At 38.3% G+C, this 15,026-nt stretch overlaps 3 protein-coding genes across 4 annotated transcripts; 2 read left to right on the forward strand and 1 right to left on the reverse strand.

The window, feature by feature from the left end:
• The first annotated feature begins 22 nt into the window (after nt 1-22).
• On the forward strand, nt 23-2,526 carry LOC149742973 (uncharacterized). 2 transcript variants are annotated; one of them, XM_089873127.1, is made up of 2 exons: nt 23-1,535; nt 1,748-2,526. In XM_089873127.1, exons 1-2 carry the CDS (start codon nt 1,400-1,402, stop codon nt 2,449-2,451), a joined length of 840 nt encoding a protein of 279 aa, XP_089729253.1. In that variant the 5' UTR covers nt 23-1,399; the 3' UTR covers nt 2,452-2,526. The 2 variants fall into 2 exon arrangements, with proteins under 2 accessions (XP_089729253.1, XP_089729242.1); XM_089873116.1 differs by having other exon boundaries at nt 27-1,568.
• Nucleotides 1,712-5,216, reverse strand: LOC149742974 (lysophosphatidic acid phosphatase type 6-like). Its single transcript, XM_089872941.1, has 5 exons — nt 4,868-5,216; nt 4,341-4,748; nt 4,097-4,266; nt 3,528-3,709; nt 1,712-3,234 (listed from the first exon to the last, which is right to left on the reverse strand). Exons 1-5 carry the CDS (start codon nt 4,878-4,880, stop codon nt 2,868-2,870), a joined length of 1,140 nt encoding a protein of 379 aa, XP_089729067.1. The 5' UTR covers nt 4,881-5,216; the 3' UTR covers nt 1,712-2,867.
• A 3,287-nt stretch (nt 5,217-8,503) lies between these two features.
• LOC149742975 (sodium- and chloride-dependent creatine transporter 1-like) lies at nt 8,504-14,746 on the forward strand. Its single transcript, XM_089872811.1, has 15 exons — nt 8,504-8,813; nt 9,130-9,489; nt 9,887-10,018; nt 10,347-10,523; nt 10,717-10,822; nt 11,180-11,312; nt 11,672-11,806; nt 11,992-12,095; nt 12,277-12,514; nt 12,570-12,701; nt 12,963-13,065; nt 13,448-13,548; nt 13,810-13,983; nt 14,040-14,100; nt 14,161-14,746. Exons 2-15 carry the CDS (start codon nt 9,141-9,143, stop codon nt 14,328-14,330), a joined length of 2,115 nt encoding a protein of 704 aa, XP_089728937.1. The 5' UTR covers nt 8,504-8,813; nt 9,130-9,140; the 3' UTR covers nt 14,331-14,746.
• Nucleotides 14,747-15,026: the final 280 nt, after the last annotated feature.

Here is a 15,026-nt window from a genome sequence, read left to right on the forward strand (position 1 = left end):
AACACCATTTGCAAAACAGATCAGGTCGCATATTTGACTAGGTCGTCAGTCGTCACCTGTAAAGTGATTATATTAACTAAATAATGATAAAGATACAGCAGAGGGGGAATAATATGGGACATGGTTTCATTATGTTTTTTGCCAATTCGGTGGTAACACAGAATATTTACAGAACTAAATAACCGTAGCTCCACATCTCAAAAAGCAATCAGGAAATATGCGATTTGGGTGTTAACAATATCCCATCATACCCCACAGTACTAATATATCACCTAAATATCCATACCGAATAGCAGGATGCACCAAAATGGTGGCCACGTACAATTATTTCAACAGTTTGCCCTAAGGCTGTTAGGTATACTGCTTCATTGGTTTTTCCTTTCTCTAGTAGTCACTTTATGAACCTAAAAGTTTCCTTTGGCATTCCTGCGGTTAACGAAGCGTGATTTGGCTGGTTGTTTACCATGTTGGCAACTGTCAAAAAGCGTTAATAACTTGCAGCTTATTTCAGGAAGCATTAACATTCGTTAGTTCGAGGGGTAGAAATGATTCAACCGGAAAATTTGGCACGATTAGGAAAACATTTTTTGTGCTAGTGTCAAGAGTCTGGAATCTAAACTCGATTTCAAGCATATTAAGTGTTCTAATTGAGCTTGAGTTCCTGCAGTTTTAATATTTTGTTGTTTTTTTAAGGAATATATATATATTATATATTTGTACGCAATCTAAAAAAGAAAGTTTTTTGGGTAACCGTATTATACCAGCAGTAGCACAATCCATCCAGAAATGTGTTGGGGCTTGTTATCGGTTTAGCATTGGGCGTTTTCACACAACGCGTAATACATTAGAATATTAGATCATTCTCTCCATTAATCGGCGGGGATCAACGGTATCTATATTCCCGTCGGAAAGTAATGGGGTCTTCGGTGTAAATATACGCGCAAAACCAATACGGCAAACGAACTGTTATCTAGTATTATATATATCGTTGTTCTTAGTATTATCTCTTAATCGCTTATAGCTAATTTAGGTAACGCTTTTTTAAATAATTAACCGCGGCAACCACTACAAATGTAAGCATAGTACTGTTCACCACCAAGCTATACGTGTATGATGTATTGTTCAGTGCTGTTCATCCATACGTTGAACTAACGCAGGAAACGAATTGGTCTTGTCTCCATCCTGCCAAAGCGACAGTTGTGAGAAACTGTCAAGTACAATTAACGCATTGCTGTAAATCCCTTGTAATAGGAATGAGTTGCTTGTTAAGTTCGGTGGCACATAAAGCTGTATAAACCTGTTTTTATCTGCAGGACAGTGTTGAAGGTACATTTATTGCCGCAGTACTAGACTTAGGTATTTATATTAAATTGCTTGGTAATTGGATAACTGTTTAGAAATGAGAAAAACAAAAGACGTTCGAAAACTTGAGGATTGTGTAATAGGTGGGAATGCAATCGTAGTTCCGTATGACCAAAGGTTCGAAAAAGACGAGAAAGACGACCCGCAATATGAAGCGGATGAATTGCCTAAAGGTATACATCACGGTGCTCACAAAGATCTAACCGGTCAGTTTGATTATAGTTGCACACTTTAAACCAGACAGTATGGAGAATACGATTGTTTGCTTTTACTAAATATATCAATCTTGAAACTTCTGTAGTTAATTATTTATCTGTCTCCTGTATCCCTATAGAATGAAACGAAATGATGGCAGAGCACTAATTATCCCTTCTTTAATTTAAAGGTAAAGATACTTTTCAAAACCAAGTAAACCGTGACGACATTTCAAATAGAGTGTCACATTCTTTAAATGATGCAAAATCGCCAAAGCCTTTGAAGTTAAAGTTTTTCATCTGTAAGGAATGCGGTAAAGTGTTTAAAAGGAGATACAGACTTACTAATCACATTGAGAGCATTCACAGAGGGAAGAAGAAGTATCACTGTGACGTATGTGATTTTAAAACCGCCTACAGGCTCTCGTTGCAACAGCATAAGCGACTGCACACAAAAGAGAAGCCACACATTTGCAAGTACTGTGATAAACCGTTCACTACTGGCTCCATGCTAATTGAGCATCTACGCATGCATACCAACACGAAACCGCATAAGTGTAAGTGGTGTTCGAAACGTTTTACTGCAAAATCAAACTACAACAAACATATTCGCATACACTCGCTTGAAAGGCCATTTAGTTGCACTGAGTGTGGCAAAACGTTTAACCACTCTACGCACAGAAACAGGCACATGAAGAGCGTGCATTTAACCAGTGATAATCATTCAAAAGTGATTTGTATGATATGCGATAAAGTGTTGGCTCGAAAAGACCACCTTGTAAGCCACCTAAAACGTGTTCATTACGGCATGCCGACGAAGTTCGAATGTGATGTTTGTGGAAAAGCTTACTCTAGGGCGAGTGACATGCGCCGGCATCGACGGTTGATGCATTGATCAGCATTGTTGAGTTTCTTTTGATTTTAAGTTGTGTTGTGCAGTGGATACATTTACAATAAAAGTTCTAATGGATATGGTCTGGGCCTAAATATATATCCCGGGGGGAGGAGATAAGACTGTTTTTCATTTTACTTTCCTATATCTCATTTGCTAAAGTAAACAAAGAACATTCAAGAATTATAAAACCGTATCCTCACGACTCCAATAGACCGTTGTTAATTATTTAAAACACGATCAGGCACGGCCTACTAGAGATATCTCTAGTAGGCCGTGGATCAGGATATTTGGATATTAAGTGCTCAAGGTGTACCATTTTACCCCACAGTACTAAACGTGTAGCTATGACCAGAGATGTTTCTATAGTAGGCCCTAAAGGCCGTGGTGCACAGGCTTAACAGTTTTAAAGTTTGCAATTACCTTTTGGAATCGCAAATTGATTTAAAACGCTTGAGGCTCATACGATATGGCGAAAGTACGTCTTTAAAATGTTTAAACGTTATAAGGCTGACTTTTCCTCCCCGTATTAATTGTTCCATCCAATTGTACAAAACTTTTGCGTAAGTTTGCATGTTCGTGTCATCTTGATATATCTCAATAGCAACAACCGAGCTTGGGGACGGGACAGAATGAATTTCAATTCTAAGTGCCGTCAGGATTCTCATCAATGTAGCATCGTGTCCAGAGTATAAATACATGTTTGGTGTTTCATCCATTGGGAGTTCTAACTTGTGGAGAAAATCGTCAATTAGAGTCCCGCATAAGAGAGGGAGAAGCTCCAATCTGAAAATTAGCAGCCACGATTTTAATTAATTTTCATAAACTCCTTTATTTGTTTTTTTTATAGCTACAATTACATGAGTTGTTAAAAATGAATGTACCCTATACGTTAACAACATGACAGATACCAATGCTTTAAGTTCATTACAAGAAAAAATAAAGTGAGGTAAAATGGGATATGTTTTCATTTTCTTTTCTCATTCCATTTGGTAGTAAACAAAGAATATTTACAAAATTATTTAACGGTAGCCCCACGACTCTAAAGCGTTGCTATTTGTTTAAAACAAGAATATTACCTTTCCTCCTTTCGCCCAAGTGTGCACAAACTGCTGATTTTGAACGACCAATCCTTAACCCTTTTCCAAGTTTCATCTGGTATTGATAAAGGGATTCCCAGGTGGTCAAGTGTCAATAAATTATCAACCATAACGTACATGTTCGTCTCCTTGGATTTTAATAACCGAGTAAGCTCTCTGGCCTGCATGAATGCACCATATGTTTATATCGATGCGCGTCATAGCACGTAACTATATACCCATAGAATGTGAGTTCGATGCTTGAATGAATGAATGTAACTACACCTCGTGTCAGCTTACGATTTACCACGAAATGTAACTTTATGGGTGATTGATTTTGAAGATTTTTTTATACTTGTATGTAGAGGGCTTACAATTTAGACAACTCGTCAGTGACCACTGGGTTGGAGTATAAATATCTTTCCCAAGTACCCAGCATACACCAACAATGGTAGCAGCGACGAGCCCCCGGCCCCACAAGGACCCATACATCTACAATGGTAGCAGCGACGTATGGGATATAATAACCCATTCACTCATTCTTTTAATTTTCCAATACTTTAACGCACCAATTCATTTTGTCCAGGTAAATGCTTGGAATCTTTTATAAGATGTTCTGTTCTTTCAATAATAAAATCGATTTTCGTTTCTATGATATCACCTTCATTCTTTTCTATGATATCATCTTCAGTCACGTAAATCGGTATAGTGGGGTTCCTTTTCTGACCTTCATAAAGACCTGTATATAAAACAATTGTTAGTTCCAGACTTATAACTTCGCATAACATAGTACAACAATATCTCACAGAATACCTGCTAAAATATATTTGGCAGAATCCACAGTTCTTTTAATATTAGTCGAACGAACAATGATATCCGACGGGTCATACTCTGGCTTTACCAAAGCGCTGTCCCCCTTGCCGTAGTTCCCTCTTAATTTTAAGCCCAGGTTGTATTGGTCAGTCGCACCCTTTCGCGTTAGTTGACCGAACCCACATTCACCACCGATTAAAGTCTTCATATTTTTGTAACTTTCGTCTCTGGTGCTAAACGGGGGTTCAATACCACCGAGACCTGTTCTTTTCGTAGATACAGAACTTTCGGGTAGATCTGTAAGCTCTGTGGGAAACACCCTTCCATCAAGAGTATCTCCAGCAAAGCAAGGTGTTCTGGTACCATGTCGAACGATAAGTATAACTTTACGGAGTCGCATTTCTATACCTGTTTTAGTCAAAGTATGATGTAGCTAATGTGCGTTGTAAGCTAAAACTAGTAACCATGAATGTGACTATACATTCGATAGCTAATCTTACAATGCTACTACATATTCACAACATTACCTAATATAAACATCAACAACTAGTTTCCGGCATGTCGTAGAATTGTACGCGTCATTCGACTACAGAAACAGAAGATTCTTTTAAAAGTCTTTCAAGTATATACAGCAGAACAAAATATCAATGGCTACATGCGTATTGCCTTGCAATTTTAGTGACTCAAAAATGAAAGCCTAACGTGTTATAAACCCTGACTTCCTAAGTTAAATAAACTGGCAAGTATAATTTCTGTACGGTCCAATATGACCTCAAAAGTAAACACACTCTGTGTGCATAACTGCTGGTCCAGCGAACGGACACGCTCTGTGGGTAGCCTTTTAGCTCTAACCTCACACTCCACTTGTAAGTCTGACCTAACAAAAGACAGTTGATGTTTCCGTTGTCGACCCGCGGCATTGCTTGTTTAGAAGGCGCATCGATACGTAAACTCGTTCCATGTGACTGCATTAGACACATAGAGCTGTATTTATGTAAAACCAACTGGAACGTCGTAAAACGTCGTCGATCATTATATAGTAAAGTAGGGGAAGATGGGACACTTAAAACATATTGCTCAGTACTCTGCAGACATTTCTTGTCTCATATAATTCCAAATACCGATCAAAGTTTATACGACGTAATGTATTCTATATTTGTTCGCGTTGCTGACCCACTTGAACCACACCATTCTCATGTTATGTATATATATACTGTATATATAGAGCGGAAACAAAATCGCGACTGTATCGCATATCATGTATTTTGTATACGTTGTTATATTAGACGTTTAGCGCAGTAACGCCCTTTTAAGATATCGCAGTTTAAGCTATATATTCACTCACAAATTAACCGTGTTATTATACATATGAATTCTACTTGAGTAAGATTACGTTGAATAAGTAGTCATGCCCAACGTCACGTCAGGAAACGGCGCTTGTGTCCGCCATTACGGAGCCCACAGAGCGTGAATCGCCTATGCCCTATACTAATGCATGGTCGACGTGTGTTTATTTGGTTCTTGTAGGGCCCTACAATGTAGGCGATACAAAACTAGAAAACACATATAGCGGTTGTTTTAACATTTGAAATATAGTTTCTAATATAAATCTTTGTAATATAATAACAAATCTAAGAATTAATGTGGAGTAAATTAGTATTTTGACTGGTTTTCAGCGTACAGTGTGGTTTAACAGGGTACTTTACGTTGTAGTACAATTTGTACAAATCTACAAAATTGTGTTTTTTTTTTATTTTTCACATCATTCTGTGTATATTTAAACCTTGATCAATGGACAAAGGTTGTCGAAAAATTTGATTTCACCATCGTCGCTGCGTTATAGTCATAGAGACACTAAAGCAAGCGGGCAGATTTCTTATTGAAGGCGAGAGCGGCCGGCTTTTGCCATGAGGAAAATGGTCTATTATATGCTTGTAACCTTGACCATTGTTGTGTAAAAGTAAACTAAAAATAAAGCAAATAACCAGTTGCCCAACAGCAGCATACTATGGCCAAACCAAATTATACACGACACCGACACTGCAGATACCGAATAACTTACACAGCGAGGTGGCGCTGTTGAGCACGGTTTATACTCTGTTTATGTGCTTTACTTACAAACTTTGGAATAGTTGTATTTGATTGTGTGCATATAGGCTTAAGTTTATTTATTTAATATGAACGAGTTTTACAAAAACGGAACAACAGAGCTTGATTTCAAACCTAAAATCACGTAAATGTTACGGCTATTCTATTAAAACGATCTAAAAGATACAGACAACGCAATTAGATGCGGCGAGCATATATAGTGTAATCTTCTGTTATTTCGTTGATTGAAAATCGATTTTTAGCGACGATCAGAACGCTTTACTGTTAATCAGTTTGTTTTATTGATTGCGTTTTTTTATCTATATACTAAACGTTGAGAAAGACAATGTACGGTGTTTAAATTGAACAATTGAGGCATCCAAGGTTTATATACTGAACTGATGTCATAAACACCCAACTAATCTGATGTTAGATACGTATCTCTTTGTTACAACTGAAATATAACATCAATATACTTGTTTAATGTTTTTGACATATGTGTAACGTTTAAAACTTAAGTAAATGTCACAATTATTTATTATTTCATTTTTGAGTCGCGCCATAATACGCTTTATGGCCACACAAACGACCGGTAAATTTGCCATTTGGAAACTATAAAAAAAACGATATTGTTTGTCCTTTTTATGTAAACAATTTGTAAAATTATAAGTGTATATAATTGTACTAGAAACTCAACTAAGATTTTGAAGCTAAGGTAAGTCAAAATGATTTTCCTCTAATAAATATGCAACGGACTTGTCCATTTTGGAACCTAATATATAAAAATGGTACGTTTGTACCTAGATAACCCGTTTTATGATTTAGAATAGATTTATTAGGCTATGCACACAACCTATGCTAAAAAACGTAGGAAAGTGTTTGTGTAACCTACTTTTTTCATAACTAGGCCAGTGAATAACCACTGTACATTTCATTCATCTTTTCTCGTCCATTAAACGTTTTTAGGGTAATTTTTACAAATCACAATAGTTTTCGCCAGCACTGTCGCCGTTTTCATAAAGTCATTTATAGGCGGGTTTTCTCGTACCTATAGCTCAAATATAAAATGTATATGTCTGGAAAGAGCGTTTTACTTTAGAACTTTAATGATAGATGGAAATGCAGCGGCATATTCATGTGTCGTCCGACTAGACTACGTAAGCCTGGTTTACTTTTACACCACAAAGGTCAGGGTTACAAGCATACGCCCTTTTTCCTTCTGGCAAAAGCCGGCCGCTCTCGCCTTGAATGAGAATTCAGGCCGCTTGTTTCAGCTGTCTCCAACGTTGCGATTGTGAAGTCGAATTAGTTATCAGCTTTTCGCCGATCTTTGCCTATTGATTAAACTTTAATACTTCGTCAGATAATGGGAAATATATGATATACTTCGTATAGCTTCAAAAAGAACAGAATTTTGTTCTTCGTAGTTTGATGCGGCAAATACTATAGACAGTTTATTGTAGGAAATTTTGTAACATCACTGTATAGTAGATTATAGAAACAGTTTTAGAATGGTTTTGAATTAGACTACACAAAACCTCCCGTCTCGTTGCATGGGGTATAAGGGTAGCATCAGATTAAAATAGGTATAAGTGTAATGAATTTAGCAATACTTTATTTACTTTGGAAAGCAAAACAAATATTTTATCAGTTGTATACCTCAGTTATTTCGTCAGTTTTATATTTTTCAAGTTATTTGTCCATGTATCTTAGCTTTGACTCTTTAAAATAAGTAAAAAAAAACTTGAATAGTTTTTGAAATTTGTTTCGTAGTATATAGTTGCCTAGGAAACCCCTCTTTCAGGACGCCGGGGCATAGAAAAGCTTAATTACCTAAAATCGCAAGGACGTTGTTGAAACGTAATCCTGGCAAGACCAGACCTTTGTGTGTTAGCGGGAAGCCTTTGAAAGAAACATATAACATTGTTCTGATTCCTAAAGCGTGCTGATAATTGCGTCACAAAGCGATGTGGGAGGCATTCGGACGCGTTTCGTATTCAATTTTCGGAACTGCGTCCATTATTTGAGATTATATACCGTCGGGCTTTGTTTAACGTGTCATCTTTCTACCGCAGATTCATCTGGTCAGTTTAAAAGTCGCCGCATCTATCCTAGGTGCAGAAATATATTGTAAAAGGTTAGATCTTTTATATTCCTGTTCAGTTGATTCCATTCTTCGTACTAAGATACCAAGAATGGCACAGCAGCTTTGAGTGAACGCTATGAGATACTTCAGGTTATTTACATTCAAGTGCTTCATCGATTGCTTTTAACCGTCGCCATTCACCTTACAAGTCTTATTTGCCCTACCTCCCCATCTGAAGTTTACGCCGCATAATTCAATAAAAGACAAACTAGAACAACCTAGTCTAATTAAACAAACAGGTGAGTTCTGATTTCCTATATAAAATCCGAAGCAATAAAACCAAGCGGTAATTTCAACACCAATCACGGAAAGAAGTACACCTTGTGAAATAAAGTATAAAACCGGGGCACATGCCAGCAAAAAATTGACAAAACTGCTTTAATTTGATTAACATACATATATAACATTTAACAACTCGTCAGGGCTTCCGGCTTATCTGAGAGGACATTGAAGGGTTGTTATTACGCATTTGATCAACACAATGCTTTTATTACCCACCATTTCATGTTAAAAAAAACATTTTTGCCATTTAAGCTTATTACCGCACACTTGCAGCGTATCAGAAAATGCCGTATTTTGTCGAAAGCAAAGACGTTGGAATTGACATCGCGATGATAAAGGACGAAGAGAACGATTCTGAAACTCCACTTCGATCCTCATTAGTGGAAGAAGACTCGACAAGCGAAGAGAATTCCGAGACGATGAACCCTCAACCAAGCACAGGCACCCGATGTCCTTCTTGCTGTGCTTCGAACCCGTGCGGTGATCTACCGTGTAACTGTAACGTGGTCAGTGCGAGCGGACAAAGAGAGACCTGGGATAAGAAACTCGATTTCATTCTCTCATGCGTTGGTTTTGCGGTGGGCCTTGGAAATGTGTGGCGATTCCCATACCTCTGCTACAAGAACGGGGGAGGTAATTTCACGGTTCATAACAACAGATATATGATCACTTTTGTCGCGTTTTCTTTAATATAGCTCATAATCGTCGAATCATCAATGCACAATCCTAATTAACTTATTTTATTAAGTTGTAAGATTTCATTATTTGGTTTAAAGCCACCTTTAATATACAAAGGTGTTTAATACTAATATCCCAGAATTGCAAAACTCCATTTGGTTTTAATAACAGGCGTGACCAACTACATCTACCTACTGCTGCGGTTATTGCATATTATACCAATTATTGCGCTTGCGTAGCCGCGCGTAGCAGTTGTCGAAGCTTGTCTTGTTTAATTGACATTTGCGGGACTGCTTCCAGTCACTGCCCATGTCACGCCTCCTGCTTAATGTGAATCATGATACTTCCACAGGCGCGTTTTTGATCCCGTACCTTCTGTTCATCGTAACTAGCGGTGTCCCGGTTTTCTTTCTTGAGACCTCATTGGGTCAGTTCATGAAACAGGGCGGGATTGGGATATGGAACATATGTCCTTTAATGAAAGGTAGGATTGGCCAAAATAGTGAAAACCATACGTTATATTGTTAAAATGACCAACACACGCGCTTTAAATTAAAATATTCTTTTCAAAAGATCACTTAAGTCCGCACACACGCCGCATAAGTTAATATGAGTTTAATACCTTTCTATATGTTAATATTAGCTTAAAAAAAACTTTGTCTTACATTTTATCAAATTAACAGCAATATGTAAATAACCGATGTTGTTATGCTGTGTTGTTTTGTAAGCTGCTGTTAAATGAGAAAAACAGCACACTTCATTTAAATATTATATCCTAAAAGGATTTGAGTATGGCAATTCCTTTATTTCAGGTATTGGCTTCGCCTCGACGGTGATTGTTTTCTTCTGTAACTGCTATTACATCCTGGTGCTTACTTGGGCTATTTACTATCTGTACCGGTCATTCACAGCGGTATTGCCATGGGCAACTTGCGGGAACGCTTGGAATACAAATGGGTGTACAACGAATTTCACGTCCATGTTGGCCGGTAAGACGAAGATTTTAACGCAGTGCACGTGCTTATCGAGTCGCTAACCGCAAAGTTCACAGTCCAAGTCAATGTCATATCACAGTCATGCTAACGTTTCGCAATCTCGAAAAACAAACGTGACAAGGTCGACTTCTGCGAGGGTCGGCGGACGCAGTTCCCTCAGTTCTAACCAAAGTTTGTATTCCCACAGATAAAGAACAGTTAAACATGACCGCAGCGACGAACACGAGCTTGCTTAACTCCACTTCATCGTTCAACTTTACTTCTCTCTCATCGCCGGTGATAGAGTTCTGGGAGTAAGTATACCGGGCCGTGTGTCACGTACTTAACTTACTCAAACAATAACTGGGCGGGTGTTTGCCGAACTCAAACACCCCTAGTTTTGCAACACAAGGGTCGCTATATTTATTTTTGTTAAGTCGCTACACCCTATCACGTTACATGTTTCAGCCGTATACACGGAAGGCTGTAGATACAGTGTATCGGTCATGCATCACCTACGAGGCAGCTCCTAAAGGAAAAGCAAACATCCAACGTTTGAAAATCGTCGCCGACTTAATTAAAAACTGTGGCTTGAATTGAGTGTTTGTTCAATAGAGTGAGGTTCTCTGTCGATGATTACATCCGATAACCCTCAATATTTGAAATAAAAGGCGAGAAGTTCTAAAGATCACCTCGGATATCACTGAGACTGGTTCAATTCGATGGGAGCTGGCCATTTGCTTGTTCATCGCTTGGGTCTTGTGCTACGTTTGCATCTGCAAAGGTGTCAGGGCAACCGGCAAAGTAAGGCGTGTCTGTGTGTCAGTCTATTCCATATAGTGGGGTGGGGAGAGATAGGACACCTTTTTATTCTAATTTCTTGTCCAATTTGCTGGTTAACAAAGAATATTCAACGATTTATAAAACCCTATCCTTACAACTCCAATAGACCTATGTGAATTGTTTAAAACACGATCAGTTTGGGATATTAGATGCTTAAAGTGTCCTGTCTTACCCTACAGTACTATATATACACGTTATTACCCGACGTATACGTCACGCAAATACCAGAGGGACTGCGGCAGTTGTCGTTCCATTTCTGTTTCATGTTCTTGTGTAATGTTTGCTGTTTTTACGGCGTTGACCTTGGTACTTATACTTAGATCGTCTACTTCACTGCCTTGTTCCCTTATGTGGTTCTTCTGTGCCTCCTTATCCGAGGGTCAATGCTTCCCGGTGCGCTCAAAGGTGTGGAGTTTTACATCAAACCCAACTGGACAAAGCTGCAGGAAGCGCAGGTTTGGAAACACTGCACTTGATAGTTAATGCTTCACAAGTCAGTCCACAAGTTGTTTTAAACGAGCGTTCAACTGAGCGCATTAAACGCTAGCCCATTCATTTTTGCATTGTATGGTACGGTATGTGTTTTACACTGCAATCCTGGGAAACTATTGTAACTTAAAATGACGATCATATATGTCAGGTTTGGATCGATGCTGGAACTCAAGTATTCTTCTCATACGCGATCGGCCTCGGTGCGCTGTCAGCACTTGGGAGTTACAATCTTTACAATAATGATTGCTTCAAGTAAGGCCCATGTTTATTACTCTCATACGCATTCGTTAATCAAGTAATTTCAATTGAGCCAACCATATCGTGTTGTATAATTAAGAATTCCTGACAAAAATTTTTCTAGGTTAATTACTAGAATGCCGACGACGAAATAGGAAAAGAAACATATGGTTAAAATATTTTTTTTGTATATCAGAGATTGCCTTATTCTGGCCACTGTCAATTCTGCAACAAGCTTCTTCGCCGGTTTTGTCATTTTTACTTTCTTGGGCTTCATGGCACACGAACAACGGGTCCCAATTGAACGTGTGGCGGAATCGGGTCCCGGCCTCGCTTTCATTGCTTACCCGAAGGGCGTGACCTTGATGCCGTTATCACCGCTCTGGTCGTGCCTGTTTTTCTTGATGATATTAATGCTTGGCCTGGATAGTCAGGTAACGAAATATGCTTCCGCCGCGCAAAGCTACAACAGTCATTATTTTGTTTTAGTTTGTTGGCGTGGAAGGGTTCCTCACTGCAATTATCGACATGTATCCACGTGTCTTGCGACCAAAACGAGCAATTTTCGCAGCAGTAACATGCTCGGTGTGTTTCCTGGTCGCATTGTCCATGATAACTGAGGTAATTTCACAACATCATATATTTATATAGTGGGTGGGGAATATGGGAAACCTTTAGCCGATAATATCCACATATCCTGATCGTGTTTTAAACAATTAACAATTACGGTGTATGGGAGTCGTGGTGATACGGTTTTATATAATCCTTTGAATATATTTTGTTTACTACCAAAAGAGTTCGGGAAAATAGAATGGAAAGGTGTTCCATCTTTCCCACCTACTGTATATCTATTATGCAATACCACTAGTTGATGTTTAACAGGGCGGAATGTACGTGTTTCAAATCTTCGACTATTATTCTGCAAGCGGAATGACTCTGCTATGGATGTCGTTATGGGAATGCGTAACCATCGCTTGGATATATGGTATGATAACCGCAGCTAACTATATTTAAGTCGCCAGCCTTATGGAATTATAATTCCTACTTAACAAGCGCCACGCCAGTTGTAGACTGACACACCTCGTTTATAGCGAACTATGTACGGTTGCAATTGAAATAGCACGAAATTAAGTCTTTAAATTTGCCTAATTGGCCACCTGCATATAGTTCGTATGTTAGCAATATAGGAATACAAGATAATTAGGCGTTACTAGTGTAAGATGCAAAAATAACTGTTTTCTCTTTTGCACAAAACAACATTCCCCAAAAATGCTGCTCAAAATATGCATGCGCACGCGGTTTGTCATGCTTCTTAAATTACGAATACCGTTCCCCTTTTCCACGAATAAGCAATTTAAACGTTACAGGAGCGGAAAGGTATTATCAGGACCTCAAAGATATGATCGGATATCGCCCACCTTCGTTGTTTAAATACTGCTGGTTATTTGTGACACCAGCTGTGGCCTTGGTAAGAAGAGGGTATAATTTGTTCAGTGCATTTGCTAACAATCATTCACTCAGTTCTTTTAAGTATTATATATTTTTAAGTTTAGACGGTTATATCACCTAGTGGAAGCATTTACTATTTGGCGTATGTTATACCAGCATCAAATTTCCATCAAACGTCTTCATATATCTCTCTTCTTTTTATAATAGAAGTGTCTCTCTCCAAATTGCTTGTATGTCACAACTAAAATGCCTCATGTCACATGTCTAAATACTCTTCCAGGGAATTCTAATTTTTGTCTTGGTGAGCCATAAACCTCTAACTTACAACCGAACATATGAATACCCATGGTGGGGCTTGCTCATAGGATGGGTGCTTGCACTTTCTTCAATGCTTTGTGTTCCAATAGTTGCGGCATACAGACTTGCGAAGGCTAAGGGGTCCACATTTTTACAGGCAAGTATTTTTCGACCTCTTTAATGTGCATTATCTAACGGGATTGTTTATCGCAGCGTTTTAGCAACGCAATCCGGCCGCAGTTCAAAAGTCACCATTCTGAGAAATACTGGGACGGTAAGTTAATGCAGAATATATTTATAACTGAATAGTCATACCCCTCGTGTCTGCATGTAGATGACCAAGAAGTGATTACTGTTGGAACGCAACTAAGTCATGTATTTGGAGATACTTGTGGCATTCGTTACCGCATCAGTACAAACTGTTCTGGTGATGACAACAGTTCAAAATTATCCAGCCTCGACCCTCTACCGCCACCTTACGAATCAACCCAACTAAAAGCATAAACTTATAAAACATGCTCGTCACACGGAGTTCACTGATTGCATCAACGATTCAACACTCGCTTTGATATTAACAACAAACACTGCACGCTAATAATATATTCACACGCAGCTTCTAACGCTTTTATATCATGTACATATACGGAATTGCCTACAGTCAAGATTTGGAGGTTTGGAAAAAAAGTTTTCTTCATCTGTCCTCTAAACAAAGACGAAAACACCTCATACATGTTCATTGTGTTTCCGATTTTTAGTTCATACAATTTCGTATGGACTGTTGTTCTGTACGTTTGCGGGCAATCGACTTATTAAATTAACGCACATATATATTAAAGCAGGCCAAGTCCGCTTAATTTTGCATTGCTCGTTTAGTTGATTGTATCTTCTGCAAAATTTAATAAAACTTGTAGTGGCATAAATGACTGTGTTGTCCTTATGAGCAAACGCATTGTTATAGCGATGTCCTAATTTAATAAATAGTAGGGTGGGGTAAGATGGAAAACTTTTTTATTTTCTTGTCTCATTTGAAAGCAACCAAAAAACATGCAACCCATGGACCGCTATTGATTGTTTAAAACAACCAAAAAACATGCATCCCATGGACCGCTATTGATTGTTTAAAACACGATAAGGATATTCGGATATTATGTACTAAAGGTGTTCCGTCTTTTCCACACTACTATTATCCAAAAACAACTA

The sequence above is a fragment of the Ciona robusta genome, chromosome 1 (genome assembly GCF_009617815.1).
Source record: "Ciona robusta chromosome 1, ASM961781v2".
NCBI lineage: Eukaryota > Metazoa > Chordata > Ascidiacea > Phlebobranchia > Cionidae > Ciona > Ciona robusta.